Source organism: Rhinoraja longicauda, chromosome 9 (assembly GCF_053455715.1).
Source record: "Rhinoraja longicauda isolate Sanriku21f chromosome 9, sRhiLon1.1, whole genome shotgun sequence".
Lineage (NCBI taxonomy): Eukaryota > Metazoa > Chordata > Chondrichthyes > Rajiformes > Arhynchobatidae > Rhinoraja > Rhinoraja longicauda.
In genome coordinates, this window is record NC_135961.1 from 58549677 (window position 1) to 58564207 (window position 14531).

The following is a 14531-nucleotide window of genomic DNA, read 5'->3' on the forward strand; positions in this document are numbered from 1 at the left end:
GAGCATAACCATTTTAGGTAGAAGTCCAACAATGTTGACCAAATGGGCCTGTGTATGTATCAACCTGATACCAAATGGCTGAGCATGAATTTCACTTCATTAATTGCAGACTAAATGGCATTGTGTCCAGGGAAACCCATAGTATGTCCCTTGTGGCATTTGTAGTGAACTAAGCTTGTACAATGTTCTTGGCCCCATTCTGTAAGCAGCTTTTGTGGTTATTGTTTTCAGTATCGCCCATACATCTGAGACGCGTGTTGTATTGGCAGACTTTCTATTCTTCTTGAAAAAGGTTTTGTTTGAGAAAGGATTGTGTTGCAGTTCATGATAATTGCATCACTTAATTAATGAAGACAATGAAAAATTTGCAAATCAATGCATGGTTGCCAAGTACTGAATAAAGACAAGAAAGGCAGACATTAGTAACAAGAGTAAAAGCCATTTTATCGGAAAACTCTTCTGATGTTAATATGCTTAATTTTAAAAAGACATTTCACTTTATCATTTGTCTATGCACATCTTATATGTCAACAAACATCAGTTAAACAAATAAGCAGCGTGTTTGAAACTCTGTCCACAGCTATGCCTGTTTCCATGGATTCCGTAACTTAATAAAGGAAACCATTTGGTTAAGAAATGCAATTTAATGATGGAGATGATGGAACTCACAAAAAAACGGATGTATGATTCTTTCACAATATGTATTATTCTTAACCATTCTCTTTCTTTCATCTTGGTGTCAACCCTAGAATAAATCTTTTGACACTCAAGGATAAATGCTTGTGGAAACTCAGTAGAGAATGACATTTTCTACCTTACGATGGGTGTACAAAAAGCTCATTTCATGCCTTGTCTGTTCATCTTATGACCTCCTCCACATCTCTAAGTGGTCTTGATTTGAATAACCCATTAGAGAAAAAAAAAATCATTTTTTTGAAAAAAGGCCTGACATTATGACATTAAACTCACTACATCTTAGAGTACCGAAACCGTATTTAGTTCAGCTTGAAGGAAGTGCATACTTTGATGCAACATTATTCAGGGTCTGTTACATGACCAGAAGTTTCACTTATTCTTTGTATCAAATTTAAATGAAGATCCACTTCTTGAAATTTACATAGCTCGCCTTAAAATGGTGATAGAGGCAAAACAATTAGTATATTGTTCCTCGAGAGAATATTTTAGCAATTCACGAGATACGGGTATTATGGCACCAAATGCAACATCTAAGCACTAATTTTAAAAAATGTTACCTTACTGGTCATCACAATTGAGTATTTTGCATTTATAACAAGAACATGCTGTGCCCTAAAGATTCATTTTGCTCAGCAGTCTAGAGGGGAAAGCATTAAAGAAAATTTGCTTTATCCATTACTCGAAATTGCACGGGCTTTTACTACCAAAGACTAAGATCGAACAATTCATCTTCACATTTCCCCATATCGAAAACTTATTGTTATGGAGTCCAATGAGGTTGCACGATAATGAGAAATGGGCAGAGGCATGCAAGGACTTCTACATTCTGAAATAGTGCTATCATGCAAACTTAAGTTAAGTAAATAGCAGGGTAGACAAATGAGAGTCAGTGGATGTTGTTCACCTGGATTTCAGAAGGCCTTTGATTAGGTACCGCATTGATAAGGCTGCTAAATAAGATGAAAACCCATGGCATTAGAGAGAAGATCCCGGTGCCAAGGAAAAGCAAGATTTAATGCCTAACCAACTACCATCCAGTGGTCATGATATCCACCATTATGAAATATTTTGAGAGGCTGGTTATGGAACACATTAATTCCAGTTTACCAAGCGGCCTTAACCCACTGCAGTTCGCCTACCGCCATCGCCCTGGCCCTACACTCATCCCTGGAACACCTAAATGAGAGAGACCTACGTCAGATGCCTATTCATAGACTACAGCTCTGCCTTTAACACCATTATACCATCCAAGCTCATTACCAAACTCATGGGACTTGGAGTCAGCGCTCACCTCTGCAATTGGATTTCTTGACCAACAGACCCCAATCAGTGAGGATGTGGGACAAATCATCCTCTACGATAATCCTCAACACTGGTGCTCCGCAAGGATGTGTTGTCAGCTACCTTCTTTACTCCTTGTATGCCCACGACTGTGCAGTCATGTACATATCTAATTCAATTTATAAATTCGCAGACACCACCATTGTGGTCCGGATATCATATAATGATGAGACGGTGTACAGGAAAGAGATTAAGAACTTCGTGTCTTGGTGTCGAGGCAACAACATTTCTCTCAATGTTAGCAAGACAAAGGAGATAGTGATCGACTTCAGGAAGCAAAGCAGTACACATACACCAGTTTGCATTGATGGCGTCAATGTAAAGATGGTTGAAAACTTCAAATTCCGAGGAGTAAATATCACCAACAACTTCTCCTGGACTACCCATATTGAAGCAATGACCAAGAAAGCACATCAGCACCTCTACTTCCTAAGAAGGCTTGGGAAGTTTGGCATGTCCCCAACAACTCTCACCAACTTCTACAGATGCGCTGTAGAAAGCATTTTAATCGGGATGCATCACAGCTTGCTTTGGGAACAGCTCCATTCAAGACCGCAAGAAATTGCAGCGGATTGTGGACACAACCCAGAGCACCACCGCAACCAACCTCCCTTCCATTGACTCAATTTATACCTGCAGCATAATCAACAATGTCGCATCCTGGCCACTCCCTCTTCTCCCCTCTCTCATCGGGCAAAAGGTATAGAAGTGTGAAAACACACACCTCCAGATTCAGGGACGGTTTCTTCCCAGCTGTTATCAGGCAACTGAACCATCCTACCACAACTCGAGACCAGTCCTGAACTATCTACCTTTGATTGGACTTTACTTGCTTTATCTTACACTAAATATTATTCCCTTAAAATGTATCTGTACACTGTGAATGGCTCAATTGTAATCATGCATTGTCTTTTCACTGACTGGTTAGCACGCAACAAAAGTTTTTCACTATACCTCGGTACACCTGACAATAAACTAAACAGAATTGAACTGAAGATACTAGCATGGATAGAAGGTTGATTGAATAGCAGAAAGCAAAGAGTAGGAATAAAGGGTGCTAGTGACCAGTGGTGTTCCGCAGGAGCCAATGTTGGAACCACTACTCTTCATGTTGTATATCAATGATTCGGACGATGGTAGTGATGGCTTTGTAGCCAAGTTTGCAGATGATACGAAGATACATGGAGGATTAGATGCAGCAAATGGAATACAGCATAGCAAAGTGTGCAGTTATGTATTTTGGTAGTCAGAATAAGGGAGTAGACTATTTTCTAATTGGGGAGAGGATTCAGAAATCAGAGGTACAAAGGGACTCGGAAGTATTGGTGCAGGATTAATTTACAAGTAGAACTGGTTGTAAGGATATACTGCTTGATCCGCTGAGTTACTCCAGCACTTTGTCTTTTTTAAATTAAAACTTTTTTTTCTTATAAAGCAGTCAAAGAGGGTATGTTTTAAGTATGTTATTCTGATATCAGGTAATGTATAGTCAAAGTTTCTTCAATCCCACTTTATCTACAACTTATCAAACATTTACAGTGCATTATTTAATCTGGTTCAGATTCATTTAAGCTGTGAATCTAACATCAAAATAGTACATCCTTTATTGTCAGATTGCGAAATAATACAAGGAGCTTATTATAATACTGACAGGTAGCATCATTGTAAAACAGCAATGTATCGTTTACTGGCATCTATAGCTGAATAATTTCTGTTAAGAAGGTTATTTCATCTATGACAGAAAGTTGCTAGGTGAGAAAGAATTAATAACAAGCATTATGGTTCAGCAAAAAAGGTCAAAACCGTCAAGTGCTGATCTATAATCTCTGTCATTGGACTAATCTGGTGACGATACAACTCTGCTGAATATAATAGAAAGAGTTCAGGTCTTGAAAATTGATGTGTGCCGAGTCTAAACCTCTGACTTCTCTGCTCACAATGCTGAACGAGTATCTTCACAAGTTGCCTAACTATCGCTTTCCAAAAGCCAATCAGGACAGACACGAAATCTGGCCTTATCAATGACGCATCCATCCTGAGAAATTAATGTAATATATTTTCTAATGTTAATTGCTGCTGCTTTAAGTTACAAGCAACTTCACAGCTCCAAGGATAGTCAATGGAAAATTAACCAGTTTTGCTTTAACTTAAGCAGCATCTTCGGAATCCCATACAAACACATACAATGCTGAAGGGATATTCAGAAAGCAAGTGTGAAAAATGAGTGGACAAATTATAAGATGTGTTTGTTTAAAAAAAAAAAAAGAATAAACATATTCAAAATGAAATTAAGGTTCGTCTCGATTGTTTTGTTGGCCTCAAACTTGTTCAGGAGTTCAGTGGCACAGCAAACTGTTAAGTCTTCCAAATCCATTAGTGGCTGTATCTTCTAAATACACAGGATATCTATAGAGGTCCTTGACACTGCTGTTCAAACATCTACGCAGCAATTGCATTTGGTTTCACTGGCACTAACCAGTAACATTCAGCTGCTGTTGTATTGTATTGTAAGCTCAATTGTATTGAAAGCTCAAAGCTAGCTTACTTTTCAGGATATTTATTATCATTATCATTGACACAGTCAGAATCAATAGCAATAAGGTATCAGTTATGGAAAGAGAGAATAGAGGGTATATGAAATGATAAACTGCCACAAATCTATCGCCTTTTCTTACGCTAATTGAAAACAGAATCCAGATCCTGTCAGGTGGCTAGGTGGCTATGTTAAATTACTAATAGCCACATGGCTAGAACTGCAGGGAAGCTTGTAACATTTAATTGCTTAGATAGTTGAGATACGAGTAAACATTTGGTGCAAAATTATATTTTAATTTGAGCCTATGAATATTTATAAATCTCAAATTCGTTTTTAATCTTGTTTTAGTCAATTACTTTCAAAATTCCTGCAAATCAACTTTGCCGATTTTTTTTCCTTATTCTTTTTACAAACTTGCATAACTTGGTTCTTACATTAAGTTCCTCCAATTTTATTCATTACTTTTGTAGACTCAATTTTTCTCCATGATTATTTCTAAATGTTTTTCCACCAATAATGGGGGCGGCACAGTGGGGCAGGGAGCAGCACAGTGGCCCAGCAGTAGAGTTGCTGCCTTACAGCGATAGAGATCCAGGTTTGATCCTGAATATGGGTTCTGTCTGAACGGAGTTTGTATGTTCTTCCTATGACTACCTGGGTTTCCTCCCACATTCCAAAGACGTGCAGGTTTGTAGGTTAATTGGCTTCTGAAACTTATCCCTCGTGTGTAGGATTAAGCGAGTGTAGGGGTGATTGCTGGTCGCCACAGACTCGATGGGCCGAAGGACCAGTTTCCATGCTGTGTCTCTATACTAAACTAAAATATTATTAAATATTCTTAAATTAAAATGTTAAAATATATTAATTGGCTGATTAGAGACAGGGTAAATACAGAAGGGGTGAGAAAGGCTTGCATACACTGGAATTTAGAAGGATGAGAGGGGAACTTATCGAAACATATAAGATTATTAAGGGGTTGGACACGTTAGAGGCAGGAAACATGTTCCCAATGTTGGGGGAGTCCAGAACCAGGGGCCACAGTTTAAGAATAAGGGGTAGGCCATTTAGAACGGAGATGAGGAAAAGCTTTTTCAGTCAGAGAGTTGTGAATCTGTGGAATTCTCTGCCTCAGAAGGCAGTGGAGGCCAATTCTCTGAATGCATTCAAGAGAGAGCTAGATAGAGCTCTTAAGGATAGTGGAGTCAGGGGGTATGGGGAGAAGGCAGGAACGGGGTACTGATTGAGAATGATCAGCCATGATCACATTGAATGGCGGTGCTGGCTCGAAGGGCCGAATGGCCTACTCCTGCACCTATTGTCTATAATGCCCAGTTTATTCAGGCAATTTTCTGTCCATCCATCAAACAAGTCAGTATTTTACCCGTAATCCTATGTGATCTAATCTTAATAACATTTTGTACACCATTATTTCAAAGGTGTTTTGAAAACCTAAAAATCCAGGTAAACAACATCCACTGACTCTCCTTTGTCTATCCTGCTATTTGCCTCCTGAAAGAATCCCAACAGATATGGTAGGCAAGATCTCCCCTTCACCTATTGTCTGTTGTCTAAAATCTATTATATTTTTAAGTGAGGAACATCCAAGTTGAAAAGATATATTCAAGCAGTTTCAGAAAGCAAACTGGAAAAATATCTGGAAAAGAAACTAAATATGGCCTGGCTAAAGAAGGGAACGGGATTAAGTTATAAACTCTGAGAACAATTGCAGGTGCAATGGGCTCAATAGTTATCTCATGAAATGAAATGCTTCCATGACACTGCCACAGCAAAAGCTTTTGATTCTGTGCCATCCCTGGCTTCATGAAACAATGCACTCAATAAAACGTAACTTTTACTTGTAAATTCATCAGGAAACTTCCTGCCAAAATAAAACTGCTTGGTGTTTAAAATAAACCAAGTTTTATGGTATACAGCAGCGTTCAGCAAATTAGAATGAAATTATACTTACTTCTGGTTTCTTTAAAATTTGAATGTAGAACATGCAATTTTTCATAGGATAGATGATGATTAAGACATCACCAAAATCCGTAGGAATGATTCCCCTGCGATAGTCCCTTGTGTGCTCTGACCAGATGATGTGAACCTCGTCATTTCCCAAGTGACGAAGCTGCAATGATAAATTGGCTCTCGATTAATTGAAGTCTAGTGATATTAGTATCTCATTACATGGTCAACATCTAGAAATTTAATTAATTTGCCTCAATGTCTGGAAAGTAAAAGGTGGAAACACTTATTCAATTGATTTGTCTTAGTTAGTTTGGTAGGTTTGGATAAAATGGCAATTGCAGAAGAATGCATTTAGAAATTAATTTGCATTGTATTTTCCTATTTGCAAACCATTGTAGTGATTCTTTTGTAAGTTTGCAGAGCTGAGCTCAGAACATTGTATTGGACATGCAAGTCATAGAGTGATACAGTATGGAAACAGGCCCTTCGGCCCAACTTGCCCGCACCGGACAACATTTCTCAGCTACACTAGTCCCATCTGCCGGCATTTGGTCCAAATCCCTCAAAACCTGTCCTATCCATGTACCTGTCCAACTGTTTCTTAAACGTTGGGATAGTCCCAGCCTCAACTACCTCCTCTGGCAGCTTGTTCCATACACCCACCACCCTTTGTGTGAAAAAGTTATCCCTCAGATTCCTATTAAATCTTTTCCCCTTCGCCTTGAACCTATGTCCTCTGGTCCTCGATTCTCCTACTCTTGGCAGAAGATTCTGTGCATCTACCCGATTTATTCCTCTCATGAATACTCCTGGGAAACTGGAAATATTTGGTGACAATCCAACCAGACTGCCTGGTCTGGCAGTTAATCAGTTAAAGTTAGGTAGATGTTGATGTACTTTCCGTCCAGAGAAATGGATTTCTTGAACACTGAGCTTTACAGGGACAGCTAATTGGTTGGGACTGCTGAATGTGAATCTATAAGTAATTTCTACAAAAGTGCCTTGTGCTTGCATTGACTGACAGTTCAATGCTTTGAGACACCTGATAAGAGAACCCTCGGCTGAAATCTTTTCACATTTTCTCAATTACCTCACTTACAATGAGTGTCCAGATCACTGGATTCTTCGAAATATTTTAAAATCACACACACATCATTGACACTACTTATAGTCAAGAACCGTACTATAATTGGGGAATGTGCTAGAATTTTAAATGTGGTTTCTTACTCTGTAATAGGTTCTGATGGGATTCATTCGTACGCTGCTGTCTGCCTTTTATTTGTTAATTACATTTTTTCAATAAATCCAACTTGTAGTGTTGCCTAAAATGTAATATGACTGTTACCTGGAAAGAATCAGGTCAAATGATTGTAATGATGTGGTCACTATTTCAGGTTACTTGGTGCTCATGTGAGATTATTTGGCGTGCACTCTATTTAAAGATTGAACACTACAGTTCTGTGGTGCATGGTTTTTATTTCTCTATTGTGCTAATATTTATACAAACTATGAAAGATTCATGGTGATTTTTAACTACATCAGATTAGTTCCAGTAACAAAAGTATCAAAATAACATTGCCAACACACCAGCTACATTGCACAGATACTTTAACATTGATTTAAAGTGACATTCAATGTTCAAACCATTTGTTTTTTTCCCCCCTTATATTGTTTTAAAAATCACTCCATCAACAAATAATAGTTTATATGCTGGGAGGAAGAACCACAAGTAGCAGCCTTGCGGCAGCTAGTGACTTTCCAGAATCCACTGGTTATTAAATTGTTGGACGGTTACAGCCATCATAGTCACCATGATCTTATTTGACATTTCCAGCTCTCAACTATTACAAAATTATAAAGCACAAAGCTCAATGTTTTCTCTCCTTCCAGTCCTGGAATGCTGCGAATTTTGTCGTTGCAGAACATCTCCAATTGGCTAGGAGAATTTATATCTCAAAGATAGACTCAAAAAAGCTGGAGTAACTCAGCGGGTCAGGCAGCATCTCTGGAGAAAAGGAATAGGTGACGTTTCGGGTTGAGACCCATTGCGTTCCCAATAATATTCTCGGAGTAAATGTCTCTACATTTACAAAAAGTGTCACAAAACACAAAAAATACCATCTGAAAATATAAATTAATTTCAAAACACATTGTTAGACATTTGCTTCATTAAGATTAGCTTTCAGACACAGTTTTTTTAACTTCCAATAATGGAAATAGATACACTTTAGGATGGTATCATTTTTTAGCCTCACATCATTCACCTTACACTGACCTTGCTCAAAACAAAATTACTGACGCACCTTTCTGAATAACATATAAAACAGACAGTGAATGGAAAGAAATATTTGATTCTGTTGACCAGTGAAAACATCCGAATCCTTGGCTAATTAGACATGTGCCACAGAACTCATTTACTCATGTGGATCATTTTGCAAGCTGTTAGCCGGGTGGCTAACACACCACCGATGACACTGGTCAAGGCATTGCACCCAGCAGCCTGACCTCCTTCATGCTAATTGCATTAGAAAAGCCAGCTGCTTCGAGAATGGAGTCGTCAATTTGATTGAAAGTTCTTGTTGTCATGTCGGCATGGTGGCCCTGTTATTCAGTCGCTCCGAAGCCTGACCACCCCCTTTGTTTGCACTGCAGTGTGCCCTTCCTCGAAAACTGAGCTTTATTTGTAAATTAACCAAGAAACTTCCTGGAGGAATAGCACAGCCTGGAGATTGATAATGTGTGCCTTTCATTCGCCTCCACTCTTACTGTAACCCTGCCAATTTGCTTTCCTGCTCCAGTCCTGCCTCAGGCTAAAAAAGCCTTGTAAGACATAAGTGCAATTACAGTTTGTGGAGCCAAATGAATCGTACAAATCCAATAGCACAGCTCTGTCACAGCTCTGTCACAGCTTGTAACCTCTGTGCTGCTAAAAATCCAATCTAACAAAGCTAACTAATTTCCACTGCAAGAGCACAGGGTTCAGCATGGGGTTCGAGGCACAAAACAAAAATGAGCTTACTACTTTTAAACATTTTTCGATAAGCTAAATCACCTCATTAGTTTTTGCTGCTCATTTTTAAAAAAACCCCATTAACTATGATTTAGTGAGATAGAGTCAGAAGACTGCAGCATGCTGATGCACAAATTGATTTTCACTTTCATGTATGCTCTGATCAAAAGTTTACAGTAATGATGCCAGATGTTGCAATTCTATGGAACAGTATGACCCACATTTTTATTAAAGCAATTTTAGTAGAACCTTTATTATATACTACTCATAAAGCTTTAAAGGCAATTACATTTATTCTTACTACTCTTGTACACAGAGACTGCTTCAATTGAAACTTGCTATAAGGTACATATCCTTCTTTTAACTGCCTTTGAAAATGTACTGACACATTACAACCTAAAAATATGCTTCAATGTCAAACCCAGTGTTTGAAGAAGCAATTAAGTTAAATCCATTTGGATCCTTATCAAAATATATCATATTTTAAAAAAGTCATTTCCACCTACCCAGATCAAATTACATAACCTGTTTTCTTTCAGCACTATTACAGTGGAGCATCTAAAAAATATGATGCCTGATATTATGAAAGCAGAATTATTCCTTCAATTAATTGTTCAGCAAGAATCATGGAGAAAAGAAAATAAATCACCCCCAAATGAGCAATTGCTGCCAAAATGTTTGTTCTACCTGTTTACTGCAATGGGATATAAAGTCAACATTAGTGACAGATGGTAAGCATGGATCCACTGCACTCAGAAGTCTGGATTTGTGTAGGTGTAGCTGTGTCTGTGCCATTTACAGGCAGGTGGGTTGTTGAAAGTAGGAAACATCATTTTCTGAGTGAGATAGGAACAGGTGGGTTTTAAGAGGGACAGCCATTTTCCATTTGGAAGCACAGACAAGCAAATATTGTTTTCACTGTAAAAGCAGAACATAAAGAGGAGAGAAATTCTAATGATCGTTTCACGTCAGCTGAAATGGATAAAAAAAGCTATCACTGCCAAGAGACTACCAATGTCATAGGTCTTGATGACATACACAGTGAATAGATAAAGAAATTTAGACAATAGACTGTTCAGCACCTGCCTGAGTTTTGATTGTTTACAAAAATTCCTTTTCCTATTCCTATTTCTCCAGAGATGCTGCTTCACCCCGATGAGTTACCCCAGCTTTTTGTTTCTATCTTCTATTTAAACCAGCGGTTCCTGCCGACGGAAGGGTCTCGATCCGAGACGTCACATACTCCTTTTCTCCAGAGATGCTGCCTGACCCGCTGTGTTACCCCATCTTTTTGTGCCTATCTTTTGTTGCATCTGTTGTGGTTTGAAAGGCGTAACTATCTGCTGTGAAATCACTGCAAGATCACCAAAGGGGTCATCATATTTGTCATTCAGATGCAATGACATTATTGTATGACTCTAACAACATTTGGACAGGTACACACAGAGGAAAGGTTTAGAGAGATAAGGGGCAAGTGCAAGCAAGTGGGACTAGCGTAGATGGGGCATCTTGGTTGGCACTGACAAATTGGACCAAAGGACCTGTTTCCGTGCTGTATGACTATGATAATTACATGATCATAAAAGATCAAATTAAATTGTGCACAAGCAATTTCAGCAATAAAATGGTGGGTGAAAATTTGCAGACAACTGAATTGAATAATGGATATTACATCGCATGATTTGAAAATCAAACAGATTTTGAAGCCAAGAAATACACAAAATGCTGAGTAACTCAGCAGGTCAGTCAGCATCCCCGGAGAATATGGAAACCCTTCTTTCGACCTGAAGAAGAAGAATGGCTCCGACCCATGTTCTCCAGGGATGGTGCCTGACCTGCTGAGTTACTCCAGCATTTGATGTCTTTCTTTGGTATATTTGCATCTGCAGTTCCTCGTTATTAGAATTTGAAACATGTCAAGCCAATCTGTGGTTAAAGAGCAACTCAATGGAATTTCTTTCAGACTTTTCTGGTGAGCCAATTTTACATAAGAACATCGTTCATTCATAAATCTAAATTGCTCAGTCAAGTTTCTGGGAACAATTGACAGAATAGGCAAACCTTAAGCCGGTAGGATTTTTATTCAGCCATCACAACGATATTGATGCTGCATCTAGCCAACTGAACCTTGATTAATTAAGGAAAGTTGAAATTTTTGCACGAACTGACATAATGTATGATTCATTAATAAAGTGTTTGAAGCTCAATTGTAGAGATGAACCAATGCACTTCCTATGTAAAATGATGGTTTAGTTAAATGGTAAAATGATACAGTAATCCAAAGGGCCTCTGGTATTGCATTACTTTTTTCTTCACCTACGTCTCTTCTTGATAGTTTGGTCAATTACTTTAAAAATTCTGAAGTGAGGGTAGCTCTGGTTACATCTCTGGCTAATCTATTAAATGCCAGGTTAGGTTGCTTGACACGACTATTGATTAGACAAAGAAGCTTCTTGCTAAAAACTAATGATACATGTTTAAAAGAGGAAATACTTGAATTGAGGGGGTGTGTAACGAGAAAGGTATTCAAACAAGATTGCACTGCTTTTGATTTATATCGGTTAATCTCTTTTTCCAACATCAACACGTAAAAATCGAAATTGAGATCTGTTCTGACTTAAACTCACATTTCAAAGTCGATATGTTCAGGCACAACTGAATGCTAATCAACTTTCAAGAAAATAGTGAGAAACAAAGCATGTCAAATCTCATTGATTTATGTGCCAGATTTTATTTTGTTTACCAAATCTCATTTTTGTTGGAAGAATACGGTTAGCCTTGTTAGAATTACTGACACGTTTTCATTTCACAGGTGACCATATTTTGTTCAATATGCAACTATTTAATGCATTCATAGCCTGACTTTGTTTAAAAAGTGACGTGCAAAACAAACATTGTAAAATATAAAATAACTACAAAAATGCCCAATTTGTATTCAACCAATATTGACTTTGTTATTCTGAAGGATCATATGCTGTTTATCTCTTTTAAGCCACTCAATAATTTGTCCAGCATTAGAAACAGCAAAACACCTCCATGATACAAGGGAATCTGAATCAGCAAACACTATTGGACTATAATTCAGCAATTAAGTGATCATCCACTATGAAATAGGTTACATTACGAACCACTTTGTTTTGAATAAAATTTACTTAGGTTTTTGAAAGGATATGTAGAATTTTAATGTTCAGGCTTTTCACTGCTATAGAGTCATAGAGTGATACAGTGTGGAAACAGGCCCTTCAGCCCACTTGCCCACACTGGATACACTACTCCTACTTGCTTGCACCTGGTCCATAGCCCTCCAAACCTGTGCTATCCATGTATCTGTTTAACTGTTTCTTAAATGATGGGATGGTCCCAGCCTCAACTACCTCCTCTGGCAGCTTGTTTCATACACCCACCACCCTTTGTGTGAAAAAGTTATCCCTTGGATTCCTAATAAATCTTTTCCCCTTCAATTTGAACCTATGTCCTCTGGTCCTCGATTCCCCTACTCTGGGCAAGAGACTCTGTGCATCTACCCGATCTATTCCTCTCATGATTTTGTACACCTCTATAAGATCACCCCGCATCCTCTTGCGCTCCAAGGAATAGAGACCCAGCCTACTCAACCTCTCCCTATAGCTCACACCCTCTAGTCCTGGCAACATCCTCGTAAATCTTTTCTGAACCCTTTCAAGCTTGACAATATCTTTCCTATAACATGGTACCCAGAACTGAATACCTTTCACAAATACTATTTCAAAAGCTTTTGTTACGTATGATATTACTGCCAAAGAGCAATGTTCTCAGAGCTACATTGTGGAACTTGATGGCTGACATTTGTGGGTTATCTCCTAATTCAATACTTTCAGGTTAGAGCGTAAAAGAACTATCATTCCCCGGCATCGGCACCTTTTCCCTCATTAATTTCTAAACAAGGATGTTAAACCATTAAAAATAAATAACTACCATTGTCAAATTTTCAAGAACCCTGGGGGAAAGCAATAGCTGAATGGAAATATCTAGCAAATTACCTTTTTAGTTATTGAATCATCAGAATCAGACGGCATTCTTGTTGAAACATGGAAAATGACTTCCACTGTAGAGGTAGCATAGTAAGGTGCAGTTTGGCCTGTACTTCCATTACGTTGCAGGCCACCCATAAAACCACAATGTGTAGACAGGTCAATCTACAGAAAATAAATGAATCAATGACAAAATGCTCTCTTTCCCGTCACAAATAAAGCACTACAGAATTGAATAAAGTATTGTTTTGAATAAAACACTAACTAATAAACAGTGAAATTTGAAGAAAGCTTTCTTACATTAACACAATTTTTATTCGGAATAATTATTTCTGATAGTTGTAGAATAGTTTTAGGGATAATATTTTACTGTTAAGTGTCAAAGTAAAAGCTCTGCTTTTAGCCCATTAACTGGAGTTTTACCCGTCACGGATTTTTTACAGAATCAAAACTTGCAACTTTATATTCAATCTTAACACTGCTTCCAATTTGGCAAATATTTATTCCCAGTTTAATTCGTGCAGTAAAAGAAACCTCAAACAAGTTTTCTGGGAAAGATTCAAATATAGTACATGTGAAGACTGTACAGGTGTCGAGGATTGCAGCAAGATCCATATTAATAAGTGAACACAGTAAAATGTTGTGCCATGTGTACGATAGCACAGTTGTATTGCAGGAAGTGCAGCTATTTCACTGCCAGAGGAACTAGAATTCAATTCTGGTAGGTTCTGCGTGGAATTTGCACAGCCTCTCTGTGACAGCATGGGATTCCTGGGTGCTTTGTTTACCTCCCACTTTCCAATGGTGAGCTGGTGGGTGGGTTAATTAGTTAATGTAAATTGCACCCCCCCCCCTCCCCCACCGTGTGCTAAGGACATGGGTGAGAAACCAAGTTTACCTTAAGGTGGATAGACACAAAAAGCAGGAGTAACTCAGCAGGTCAGGCAGCATCTCTGGAGAAAAGGAATAG

General features: G+C 38.3%; 1 protein-coding gene across 3 annotated transcripts in view; it reads right to left on the reverse strand.

Moving 5' to 3' along the window:
* Positions 1-14531, reverse strand: part of ralgapa2 (Ral GTPase activating protein catalytic subunit alpha 2) — a 330072-nt gene that overhangs the window by 106436 nt on the left and 209105 nt on the right. For all 3 annotated transcript variants that reach the window (XM_078405597.1, XM_078405596.1, XM_078405594.1), the window contains 2 exons: positions 13571-13726; positions 6543-6701 (listed from right to left, as the gene is read on the reverse strand). In XM_078405597.1, coding sequence (XP_078261723.1) covers positions 6543-6701; positions 13571-13726 — 315 coding nt within the window. The remainder of the gene's footprint in view (positions 1-6542; positions 6702-13570; positions 13727-14531) is intronic.